General features: G+C 46.1%; 1 protein-coding gene across 1 annotated transcript in view; it reads right to left on the minus strand.

Moving 5' to 3' along the window:
* The window catches only part of LOC124615450 (leucine-zipper-like transcriptional regulator 1), an 80,824-nt gene that overhangs the window by 13,775 nt on the left and 53,089 nt on the right, over nucleotides 1-13,960 (minus strand). Inside the window, exon 3 of the mRNA XM_047143346.1 lies at nucleotides 8,958-9,515. Within this exon, the coding sequence (XP_046999302.1) occupies nucleotides 8,958-9,515 (558 nt within the window). The remainder of the gene's footprint in view (nucleotides 1-8,957; nucleotides 9,516-13,960) is intronic.

Raw genomic sequence — 13,960 nt, forward strand, 5'->3', positions numbered from 1 at the left:
ATTAGTCCCCTAGAACTTAGAACTAGTTAAACCTAACTAAGCTAAGGACATCACAAACATCCATGCCCGAGGCAGGATTCGAACCTGCGACCGTAGCGGTCTTGCGGTTCCAGACTGTAGCGCCTTTAACCGCACGGCCACTTCGGCCGGCTAAAGTGATACAGGGCGCCGTGATGCATAAAAATGATATCATTGGAATATCCGCGAAGTTGAAGAAACAGCCACATTTGCAGCATGTCCACGTATAACATTGCTGTCACAGATTCGTCCGCAAAAAAGAAAGCTCCATAAACTTCTTGAAGTGAAACGGCACAAATGACATTCTGTTTCGGTGAATCTTTTAAATGTTCGACGATGATGCCATGATTTTGTGACGCGCAGATTCTTACTTTATGTCCTAATTATAGTGTCGGATCTCCTTTTGCCCGGCGTAGTGAATCAACTCGACGTGGCATGCACTTAACAACACGTTGGAAGTTATTTGCAGTAATATTGGCCCATACAGCCTCTTCAGCCGTCCATATGTGCGAAACTGTTGCCGGTGCAGGAATTTCTCCGTCAACTGACCTCTCAACTACGTCCTGTAAAATTTCCATCGGATTCATGTAGGGCGATCTACGTGCCCTGATCATTCACTCGAACTGTCCAGAATTTTCATCACACCAATGCCCAACAACTGTGGGCCGGTCACATGGCGCACTGTCATCCACAAAAATTCAATCTTTGTTTGGGAGCATGAAGTCTATGAATATATGCAAATGGTCTCCAAGTAGCCGAACACAACCATTTCCAGTCAATGATCACTTCAGTCGGGCCAGAGGACCCAGTCCATTCCAAGTAAACACGGCCCACGCCATTATGGAGTCACCACCAACTCGCACAGCGCCTTCTTGACAACTTGGTCAATGGCGTCTTGGGGTGCCACACTCCAGCGCTACCATCAGCTCTTACCACCTATAATGAGGACTCATCTGACCAGGCCACGTTTTTCCAGGTGTCTAGGCTCCAACCGAAATGGTCATGAGCCCAGGGGAGCACTGCAGGCGATGTCGTGCTGTTAGCAAAGCCACCCGCGTCGGTCGTCTGCTGCGATAGCCCATTAAAGGCAAAGTTCGCCAAAGTGTCCTAACGGACACGTTCGTCGTGCGTCTCACATCGATTTCTCCAGTTATTTCACTCCGTGTTGCTTGTCTGTCAGCACTGTCAACTCTATGCAAATGCTGATGCTCTCGGTCGTGAAATGAAGGTCGTAGGCATTGCGTTGTCCATGGTGAGAGGTAACGCCTGGCTTATGGCATTCTCGGAACAGCCGGCCGCGGTGGTCTCGCGGTTCTAGGCGCTCAGTCGGGAGCTGCGCGACTGCTACGGTCGCAGGTTCGAATCCTGCCTCGGGCATGGATGTGTGTGATGTCCTTACGTTAGTTAGGTTTAAGTAGTTCTAAGTTCTAGGGGACTGATGGCCACTGATGTTAAGTCCCATAGTGCTCAGAGCCATTTGAACCAATTTTTTTCTCGGAACACTCTTGACACTGTGGATCTCGGAATATAGAATTTCCTAACGGTTTACGAAATGGAGTATCTCCAGCTACCGTTATGCGTTCAAAATCTATAAATTCCCGTCGTCCCGCCATAATCACGTCGGAAACCTTTTCACGTGAATCACCGGAGTTCAAATGACAGCTCTGCCAATGCACAGCCCTATGCCTTCTGTAACGTCAGAGTAATTGAGCCTACAGTTAAAACGTCGATTCGTCCGAAAAGATGAGTCGTTTGGAAAAAGTGTCCTCTGCCACATACTGGGGAATTGGGAAGCAAAATTCGTACCCTCTGTTATGGCTGTCTGGACCCAATTGCTACAGTATGTGCAACTTGTAAGGTTTCATATGCAGGCGTCGTTTCAGAACACGCCACACCGTTGTTTGAGGAAGTTGGTGGACTGCACGTCTTGTGGACGTCCGAGGGCTCCGTGTGAACGTAGCTCTGGTAAGATCGGCATTTTTATCAGACGCCCGTGCCTGACCCGTGCTCCTCCCTTTACACCAACTTCCAAGAATTTTGTACACAGTCATAAATCTGCTTCTACAGAGGCGGCTTCTTGATGAATCGACGCCGGAATGCACGTTCCACTTGAACAAGGGATCGGCTTTCTGCAAATTACAGCACACAAAATCATTCCTCTTGTGGTTTTGTCGCTATGTAGCTACAAACAAACAACACAGCAACAGTGTCAAGACTTTCACCATTCCTCTACCCAGTGTCATGAGAAATGTGTTTCTTTTATAGTATGTCTGTAATAAAAAAGACAATTCCTTTTTTAATCACACTGTATTAGTGTCTTATGCCTCTCTTATCTTGTTCTCATGGTCCTTAGGCGTGATATCCTCAGGTAAGTTCTACAAAAACAACGTCGTCTTTTTCTGATGATTCCAATTTCTGCTCCCCAAGCATTTCTGTTACACTTTCGTAAGGGCTAGAAGCGCTTCAATGAAATGGTTCAATTTCTATTCGCATGCCTACTTCTGAAGGGCACCAAATGCTGGACTAAACTCTACCGCTGTCGCAATAGGGTTTAGTATCTAATGCACTTGAGTGCACAGAATTTCCTTGAACCATTCTAAAAAATTTAAGTCTTCCATTTACCTTCCTAATGCAGATACAGTTCTGAATAATAACAAACGCTAACCAGTTACATTACCAAGGACTACCTCTTGCTGTTGTTTACAGAAGCCGCCCCACGACAATCTGCATCTACCATTCCTCACCTCACGTCACACAGTGCAAAATCTGTTACGGGTGCAGGAACGTAAGCACCGCATGCATGAATATGGAAAACTATCGTCTAGACCAGGGCTTCCCAAACCGTGTTCCGCAGAATACTGGAGTTCCGTGGCGGGTGAATAAGGCTCCGTGAAAAACTATGATAACTTGGAGTTTTTTTTCATTTTTTCTTTTTTTAATTTTCTGTGATTTCTGAATTATTACTTAAGATTTAAAACTTAAGGAATACCTGAATAAAACTATGTTTCTCGTATCTTAAAATTCTATCAACCTTTAAAATAAACAAGGTATCCCATCAAAGTACAAGGATTCTCAAAGTGAAAAGGGAAAAGTTTGGGAACCCCTGGTCTAGACTGTTGAGTCACAGTATGAGTTCGTACACGCCGATGGCAGGCTACGAGCGTTTCAAGAAACCCATGAAATCATGGTTATTGCTTGATATCACAGCACTCTTGTGCAGGTAGTAAGTGTATTCATGTGTGGTAGGTGAGGATGAGGCTCACAATCTGTCTGCCATTCTCTTACTATGAACATTCCGGTGAACTTCTCTACATTCATGTGTGTTCATGTGCTCCCCTTCAGCATCACACAAGCCTCCTGCACCATCAACAAAGCAGTGTACCGTCCCCTCCCATGCCGGAATGGTTCTTTTGAAAGGGCACGGCCAGTTGCTTACCCCAACCTTGAAATACTCTGAGCTTGTCCTCCATCACTAATGGCCTCGATGTCGACGAGAAGTTAAGCCCTATTCTTCCTTCGTCTCATTCCTTCCTCATCAGGCCAGAATGGTTTGCGCAATACTACATGTTGCTTGGATAGTCCTGCATAGCTAAGCTAATAACTGTCGTGTTCAACTCGTACGGTATGCCACTGAAAGAGATTTACGTCTCTTCGATCCTGCTCCATCCAATCTTAAAGGGTTCTAGCCTAGTGAAGACGAATCAGGATGGATCCTCAAATCGTTCAGTGTCTTATGGCGACCTAGCAACCGTATGTCACGACAGCAGAATGGGGTGATACAAGCTGTTGTATTAGCAATTGCATTAAAGTTTTCATTCATTGCGTTTCGCTACTCTTCGCTCAATGAGCTTGACGCATGACTTTTTTTTACGCAGGTGGACAGCGTATTGTAAGGTTTACTTATTCGCCACTCCTCACCAATCTCCAAAGGTAGGTTATAGTATATTAAGTTTTGATAACATTTCTCTTTGAGAAAATCAGCGCCAAGCCGAAACACTTTAACCAGACTGTTTTAAATCCATTTTAAATTATAGTACATTGTTTAATACTGTCTTAGAGTTTGGATTCATTCACATCATTCCTCCCATGTGTTCTAACTTGCCCATACGTTAATGAATATTATGTCCAACCCATATACAAGAAAAACCTGAACCCCACCGACAGGTTTCCGGAGGTTGTTCAGGGATATTTTCTGGGTATTTTGATACCACGAACCTGTGCTCCTGGTGGCTCGTTGCAAAGGATTCGTATTTAGTTTGATTTCTTACCCCAAATTGTATCTCTATCCTTACTGTAACAAAATTACCTGCAGAACCGAGTAAATGTCGATGCTATGCGTCCTCAGGCTTGCATTCAGTAATGTTCGCTTCTGTCTTGGGTTTGCGTCACTGGGAGTGTTGTAGGTTCACATTGATACACAAGAGCATTGATACGATTACTTATAAGGAATGTCATCTATAGATTCAGTGAACGCAATGAAAGATCGACACAGGGACCTTACGCTGAAGGATCAGTGGAGCGACAGCAAACGCATCACAGTATTTTTGCATCACAGTACTTTGGGTGGTACATCCTTGTGATTGTTTATTACAGGTTTTTTCACTTTTCGGAAGATATTTGCACAGAAACAAAAGAATTGGCGTGACAAAATGAATGATCGTAATTGCATAAATACAGGGTACTTCAAAATGAACATGTCGGTTTTAAGGCATTGTAGCATTTATTACGTTCAACTTACAATTGTAAATAATACACCAAATGAAAGAGCAACTCAAACAGTTTTGTTTGTATACCTACGCGCAATGGGAAGAGTATGGAATGACGAAAAGTGGCTGAAAGACGTGTTGAACGAGTGCGAGTTTTTCACGCTTAGCCCCAAGAAATATATCCGCGGAAAGTTTATGGACCTTTCTTTTTCGGTGAATCAACTGTAACTGATATTTCTTATCTTGACGTGCTACAGCTATGGCCCGTGCCTGAATGGGAAGAAGCTGAACAACACATCTTTACTTGGGGGGCAAGCTAGTGCGCCGCCTCACTGTCATAACTCAGTACGCGACTGGTTAAACGACGTTGTATCCGGCCGGTGGATTGGGAACAAGGGGCCGGTTGACACAGCATTTTATGCATGACCTCCACGTTCATACACGATCTGACGCGATCATGTGTATGTGTCTCCGATACCAGCTCATCTACCCGACTTTAGAAACAGTGTTATTACAACAGTTACGTCTGACACATTGATCAAGGTTTCGGAACAACTCGCCTATCCACTCGATATGTGATCGGTGTTCACACTGAATAATTGTAAGAAAAACTATATTTTGCTGCCCGCAGCTCGTGGTCGTGCGGTAGCGTTCTCGCTTCCCGCGCCCGGGTTCCCGGGTTCGATTCCCGGCGGGGTCAGGGATTTTCCCTGCCTCGTATGGCTTGGGTGTTGTGTGATGTCCTTAGGTTAGTTAGGTTTAAGTAGTTCTAAGTTCTAGGGGACTGATGACCATCGATGTTACGTCCCATAGTGCTCAGAGCCATTTTAACCATTTTGTATTTTGCTATCATTTGGTGTATTATTTATAATAGTGAGGTGAATGTAATATGTGCTACAAAGAGTTAAAACTCGTATATTCATTTTGAAACGCCCCGCACTCTGTAAGGAGCTACCTGAGACCACAATCCCTTACACTAAAATATACAGGAATTCTGTGGGAAACCTCTGAAATTTTCTGAGATTCAGCTTGTTTACATTGACGTGACGAAAGTCGTGGGATACCTCCTAATTTAACGTAGTACCTCCTTTTCGTCGGCGTAGTGCAGCAACTGGACGTCGTTGAAAGACCAATGCAGAAATAATGAGCCATGCTGCCTTTATAACCCTACAGAATTGCGACATTGGTGCCGGTGTAGGATTTTGTGCAAAAACTGACCTCTCGATTATCCCCCATAAATGTTCGATGAGATTCATGTTGGGCCATCAGGTGGCCATATAACTCGCTCGAAACGTCCAGATTGCTCTTCAAACCAGTCGCGAACGACTGTAGCCCAGTGATATTTCTCGGAACATGAAATCCATAAACGAGTGAAAATTTTCTCCAAGTAGCCGAACACAACTATTTGCAGTCAGTGACACAGGCCATTTCACGTAAACACAGACCGCACCATTATGAAACAACCACCAGCTTGTACAGTGCCTTGTTGACAACCTGGGCCCCTAGTTTCGTGGGGTCTGTGCCACGCTAGAACCTTACCGTCAGCTCTTGCCAACTGAAATCGGGTCTCATCTGATTAGGACAGCACGAAATCGCCTGCAGTGCAGCTACTCGACCCGTGACCACATCGGTTGGACGCTGTGGTCACGGGTCGAGCAGCGGCACTGCAGGCGATGGTGTGCTGTTAGCGAAGGCACTCTCGTCGGTCGTCTGCTACTATTGCCCAATAACGCCCAATTTCGCCGCACTGTCCTAACGAATACGTTCGTCGTACGAGTCACATTGATTTCTACGGTCATTTCGCGCAGAGTTGCTTGTCTGTTAGCACTGACAACATACGGCAACGCCGCTGCTCTCGGTCGTTAAGTGAACGTTCAAATGGTTCAAATGGCTCTGAGCACTATGGGACTTAACATCTGCGGTCATCAGCCCCCAAGAACTTAGAACTACTTAAACCTAACTAACCTAAGGACATGACACACATCCATGCCCGAGGCAGGATTCGAACCTGCGACCGTAGCGGTAACGCGGTTCCAGACTGAAGCGCCTAGATCCGCACGGCCACACCGGCCGGCTTAAGTGAAGGCTATCAGGCATTGCGTTGTATGAAATGTGGTGTTCTCCACACATTCTTGGCACTGTGGATCTCGAAATATTGAATTCCCTGACGATTTTCGGAATAGAATGTCCAATGCGTCTAGTTCCAACTACCATTCCGCGTCCAGAGTTTGTTAATTCCCGTAGGGCGGCCATAATCGTGTCGGACAGCTTTTCACATGAATCACCTGAATACAATCCATCAGCGCACTTCCCGTTTATACCTTGTTTACGCAATACTACCCCCATTTGTATACGTGCATATCGTTATCGGTGCGTTGCGTAACCAAGGTCACTTGCTCTGTATATAAGCGGGCAGTGCCCGCCAGCGGAACCATTCCGCTGTGAGCTCTATCTGCAACAGCACTGAAGCACTATGCTTCGTCGACGTGTGTATCGTCAACGTCGCCACCGCATGCCTGTCTACAAACACATAATAAGCTTCGAAAATAAACTTGGCACAAATGGAACGGCACAAAGTGTGATATTGAATGGACCGATTTTTTTTCCATGGATGTCGAGTTAATTTCAGTTTTGATGCTGGCACAGAGAGTACTGGAAGTGGATGGTTTACTCTAGCTATTGCCCGATGTGAGAATGCCTCTCTACCTGGACTCGAATCATTCGCCGACCGAGATGTCATCGCTTACAAGACCTGGCATTGTGGAATAGATGGTAAGTCCCTGTCTAGACTTAGTTATCCCGCTCATGTCGTAAAGTTAGTAATGATGAAAATATTTGTCGGACAGCCTTTCAAATGAATCACTTGAGTACAAATGGCATCTCCACCAGCACACTTCCCGTTTATACCTTGTACACGCAATACTACCCCCATTTGTATACGTGCATATCGTTATCGGTGCGTTGCGTAACCAAGGTCACTTGCTCTGTATATAAGCGGGCAGTGCCCGCCAGCGGAACCATTCTGCTGTGAGCTCTATCTGCAACAGCATTGAAGCACTATGCCTCGTCGACGTGTGTATCGTCAACGTCGCCACCGCATGCCTGTCTACAAACACATAATAAGCTTCGAAAATAAACTTGGCACAAATGGAACGGCACAAAGTGTGATATTGAATGGACCGATTTTTTTTCCATGGATGTCGAGTTAATTTCAGTTTTGATGCTGGCACAGAGAGTACTGGAAGTGGATGGTTTACTCTAGCTATTGCCCGATGTGAGAATGCCTCTCTACCTGGACTCGAATCATTCGCCGACCGAGATGTCATCGCTTACAAGACCTGGCATTGTGGAATAGATGGTAAGTCCCTGTCTAGACTTAGTTATCCCGCTCATGTCGTAAAGTTAGTAATGATGAAAATATTTGTCGGACAGCCTTTCAAATGAATCACTTGAGTACAAATGGCATCTCCACCAGCACACTTCCCGTTTATACCTTGTACACGCAATACTACCCCCATTTGTATACGTGCATATCGTTATCGGTGCGTTGCGTAACCAAGGTCACTTGCTCTGTATATAAGCGGGCAGTGCCCGCCAGCGGAACCATTCTGCTGTGAGCTCTATCTGCAACAGCATTGAAGCACTATGCCTCGTCGACGTGTGTATCGTCAACGTCGCCACCGCATGCCTGTCTACAAACACATAATAAGCTTCGAAAATAAACTTGGCACAAATGGAACGGCACAAAGTGTGATATTGAATGGACCGATTTTTTTTCCGTGGATGTCGAGTTAATTTCAGTTTTGATGCTGGCACAGGGAGTACTGGAAGTGGATGGTTTACTCTAGCTATTGTCCGATGTGAGAATGCCTCTCTACCTAGACTCGAATCATTCGCCAACCGAGATGTCATCGCTTACAAGACCTGGCATTGTGGAATAGATGCTAAGTCCCTGTCTAGACCTAGTTATGTAAATAGTAATATGCCTTTTACATTGTATACTCGCTCATGTCGTAAAGTTAGTAATGATGAAAATATGTGTTGGACAGCCTTTCACATGAATCACCTGAGTACAAATGACAGCTCCACCAGCGCACTTCCCGTTTATACCTTGTACACGCAATACTATCCCCATCTGTGTAAGTGCATATTGTTATCCCATGGCTTTTGTAACCTCTGTGTAGGTGAAATAATGTAGAGCGGATCGACCACCCAAAAAGTAAATAGCCATACCTTTGTGCCGCTGACACGATTTTGCTTATTTCCACGAGAGCCTCCGGCTCACTGTGTATCGCTGTAGCCCAACCGGCCGTGTCCATCACCTCGAAGATGTTGTCCCCGATGAAATCGAGACTGGCGTCCTTTAACGAGGTGAAGGAGTGTTTCATGGCGACGATGGCGACGGACACTGCGTTGTCGACAGTGATTTCGTCTGCCAAGTGCTTTTCGCAGTACTCCTTCAGAACACGCAGCCCGTAGTCGTCGGCGAGTGCCAAGAGGTCGACTGTGATGCTCGCCGGGGGCGGCAGCTGGTCGCTGTACATGTAGCGCAGCGCCCGGCGCACCTCCTGTTCCGGCGCCCCGGCCACGTGCAGGATGCCGCCCGGGAGGTCGGTGAGCTTCTCGGCGAGCACGGGGCTGCGAGCCGCCAACACCGCCCTGTGAGCTGCCAGCGCGACCCCGCCCACCATCAGCGTGACGTCGCTGCACACGCCAGACGCCAGCAGCGCCAGCAGGTCGCCCGCCAGCCTGCCCTTGGCATCTTCCCCCTCTGCTGGTTCTTCAGTCTCGCTGCAGACATAAATAATGGTCTTGTTGATGCGCCTCTAATGAGGGTACAGCAAGCGCACTAGCTCAAGCTTACATCCGCCCACAAAAGTTAAACATACCCATTAACTCTGAGTCTTTCTCGGAAGCATGCTTCAATAAAATCTTCTCGGTTTACGAGCCGTGTCATTTCGAATACAACACTCGAGCTTTCGCTAGCTGTCTCCGCAATAAAATCTTCTCGGTTTACGAGCCGTGTCATTTCGAATACAACACTCGAGCTTTCGCTAGCTGTCTCCGCCGACGACATCAGGCATTGAAATCATTGACTGTCAGGGCTGGCATGGTGTTCTGCATTCCTTCCATACTGTTGAGCAACTACTACCAAGACAGGCCGTGTCCTGAAGAGACATGGACTGAGACCAATGTTCCGGCCTGTCTCCAAGATAAGATGTATCTTCACGCCGTTAAAGACAATATACAGCGATAGGCAAAATACATAAACAGTGGTAGTAATGGGATGGTTGTGTTTTGCGGTCAACAACGCACGTAAGACACGTATCGTGCTGGATTGTGCATGTTCAATACAGACTAGGCATCAGTGCAGGTTGTTTACGAGTAGTATCAGTATTTGCATTCAGAGGCCGAGGTGGACGTGCAAAGGAAGACCTAACAGAGTTCCAAGGAGGGCAGATTGTGGGACCTGATTAGCTGGACCATTAGAAACCAACACAGCCAACTTATTGAATATTTCAAGAGCAACTGTTTCAACCGTCATGACAGCCTACACAAAACATGAAAAGACATCATCATGCAAATATAATAGTGGGCGCAAATCAACACCAAATGACACAGATCGTAGTGCGCTAACACGAACTGTGTCCAAACAACAAAAAACTGCGGCCGCTGAAGTGACTTCAGAGCTCAACAGCCATCTTCGAGACCCCGTATCTGTCGACACTGTCGGCCGGGAACTGCCTAAAGCGAATATTCATGGACGAGCTGCTATAACGAAACCATTAGCGACGACAACCAACGCAAAGAAGCGTAAAACTTTGTGTCAGGAGCATAAATCATGGACGGCTGATCAGGGGCAGCACGTCGTATGGTCCAACGAGTCAACGTTTTCATTTTTTCCAACATCTGGCCGGATTTACGTCTGGAGAACGCCAAAAGAAGCCTACAATCCTGATTGCTTGATTCCAATGGTTAAGCATGGAGATGGAAGTGCGATGGTGTGTGTTGTGACTTGGCAAGACAGCCAAGTCACTATGAGAGGAAGCCGAAAGGCACGCGTTTAAGCTCACGCAGGCTGGCGTGAGGTCTGGAACATTACAAGGAAATGAGAACTTAGAAAAACGGACGCAGTTGCTGTAATACTTAACTTTAATCCATAATTGTAGAACATCGCTCTTGATTGTACATGCTTCATAAGATAACTATCAATTGCTATGGCGCCTTGCTAGGTCGTAGCAAATGACGTAGCTGAAGGCTATGCTAACTATCGTCTCGGCAAATGAGAGCGTAGTTGTCAGTGATCCATCTCTGGCTAAGTCGGCGGTACAACTGGGGCGAGTGCTAGTAAGTCTCTCTAGACCTGCCGTGTGGTGGTGCTCGGACTGCAATCACTGTCAGTGGCGACACGCGGGTCCGACGTATACTAACGGACCGCGGCCGATTTAAAGGCTACCACCTAGCAAGTGTGATGTCTGGCGGTGACACCACAGTGTGCGCAGCCTTATCACGGTATTGTGCTGGTCCCATGATTACTCTCAAAGGCAACAGCCAACAATTATGTGAACAGCTTAGCTGATCCGGTGCACCCCACGATTCAAATATTGTTCCCAATTATGCCATATTTCAGGACGATAATGCACGCATTCACACAGCTAAGACAGTACAGTCGTGGTATGAGGAGCACGCAACTGAACTGCAGCGTCTTTCCTCGCCAGTACAGTCCTTGCATTTGTGCATTATCGAACCCTTATGGGCGGTATTGGGGCGCAGAGTCAGGAGCAGATTTCCGCCTCCCTCGTCACTTCAGGAGCTAGAAGAGCTCCTGATCGAAGAATGGCGTAACATTCTACTGAGACTATAAAATCATATGCCAGTATTCCAAGACGACTCGCAGCTCTATTACGGACAAATGGGGGTCCAACTCATTAATAAACCATTCCCAAGTAAGTACATGTGTTGACTTTATTTTGCCTATCCCCTGAAGGTCTTCTAGTTCCTGGCATGTAGGGCGTTTGGATGTGATAGTATTTACATAGTCAAACCATTAGCACTGTTGCCAAGCGTTGTGCAGAGCATTCACGACATATCAAACAAAGGCAACGTGAGAAGTTGCTCGTGGATGAACATTGCCTAGAAAAGGGGCATAAAATATAATTTGGAAAAAAAGGAAAACGAGAGTTTCGGAAAAAAACAGCTTCATACTGGGATTCTGTTGTCAAAGAAGCGGCAGAAGTTGAAATAAATAACAATAATTTTAGCAGAGGCCCAATCAGTAGGGCATGGGGATGAGCTTTGTACATTAAGCGAAAGCGAAGACGTAGGCTTGACGCTAGTAGGGACGCAGGAGCGGCAGTTCCAAACGTGGCGCTGGGCGCTCGCGGCATGTGACGTCACTCGGTGCCACGGCGGGACGGAGCCGCTAGTAACAGTTCAACTTGCCTTCCTCGAATGCGCCATTCCCGCCCTCTCTGGAAAGTTCCATATGCTGCCATCATAGCTACATAAATCAGAACAACGTGCCAGGCCCAGCAGTCATTGATATCAACTCCTGATGACAATGGCGGGCACAACCATCGGAAGTTCGAGTGTTTCATTCGAAATGACGCAGCTTGTAAGCCGAGAAGATCTTATTGAGCATATTCTTGGAACAGGATTTCATCATTGTTACACAACAAGGAAAAAACTTAATCATAAGACATTCGTCCAAAGTCCACAATTACCTACATTATCTAATCTAAAGCATCTGGACACCGATTAGTGACTGCTGGAACTCTGCTCTATGGAAGAACTGCGGCCCATTCATCCCCAAGAGCCGAAACCCGAGGAGATAGTAACGTTTGACTCTGGTGTCTGGAGATAAATCGTCATTCTGACATTCCAGAGGTGTTTCGTTGGTTTTAGGTCGGAACTCTCGGCAGATCAGTCCATTTTAGGAATGTTATCGTCCCCGAACGAATGCCTCACAGACACTGCTCCGACAGGGTGCATTGTAATGCTCATATAAACAATGTTCGAACTCTTTCACTACTGTACACAGTACAAAATGCTGTGATATGTGTTCATAGGCTTCCATATTTAGAATGGTTCAAATGGCTCTGAGCACTATGGGACTTAACATCTGTGGGCATCAGTCCCCTAGAACGAAACACCTCTGGAATGTCAGAATGACGATTTATCTCCAGACACCAGAGTCAAACGTTACTATCTCCTCGGGTTTCGGCTCTTGGGGATGAATGGGCTAGAACTTCGAACTAATTAAACCTAACTAACCTAAGGACATCACACACATCCATGCCCGAGGCAGGATTCGAACCTGCGACCGTAGCGGTCGCGAGGTTCCAGACTGAAGCGCCTAGAACCGTTCGGCCACACCAGCCGGCTCATGTGACATCAAGAGGTCAATTCCTCATTACACAGAGGTATCCAGATACTTTTGATCAGGTAGTGTATATTCTGTAAACAAAGTAACATATCATCAACACGAAGTCTGAAAAACAGAACAACAAATCAGTTTAAACAGGATGCTGATAGCAGAAACACAGGTGTTGTAGCTATGTGGTATTTTCTTTATGATGTAGTCCAGCAACCATTGTAAAACTCACCTTATTCCTGAAAATGATCTGTTTGTTGGTTAGCGGGAATAGTCCCCAAATGCTTCCCACGCATAAACTCACAAGACAAAATGCTTTTCACCCACTCCAAAGAGCACACTAGTCTCTTTGCAGCGCTGTAAGTGGTCGAGAACTCGTACTAGGCCATCATGTGACCTCTCATCGCTGATGTAACTCACGGCAGTGAAGTGGTGAGTGTCTACCCATCAATTGCTTGCTCGCAATCAGCATATTACGATGGGTCGTCTTGGAGAGATGAAAGAACAGTAGAAATTAACTATTATGTTCGGACGTGCCCATGACCATACTGAGAATGAAGCTCAATAATGTTCTGAAGTATCAACATGGACTGTGCATCGAATCCGTAAGGGAACATGTCACTCGCAGTTCTGTTGTACAGCCTAAGAACTGTGGTCGTAGAAGAATCTTAATCAATAGGGGCTGCAGATGAATGACACATCCTTCCGACGACAACTGGTCTCAAAACTGACAAGTATTTCTTCCACTACTTCTTGGAAAAACAATTCCATATGTAAGGTAAAATAACAGGTACACTTCTTGTTCTACTAATTTTTAATTTTTTTGAACTAGTTTTCGAATTATTGGATCATCTACAGAAAC

The sequence above is a fragment of the Schistocerca americana genome, chromosome 5 (assembly GCF_021461395.2).
Source record: "Schistocerca americana isolate TAMUIC-IGC-003095 chromosome 5, iqSchAmer2.1, whole genome shotgun sequence".
Taxonomy (NCBI): domain Eukaryota; kingdom Metazoa; phylum Arthropoda; class Insecta; order Orthoptera; family Acrididae; genus Schistocerca; species Schistocerca americana.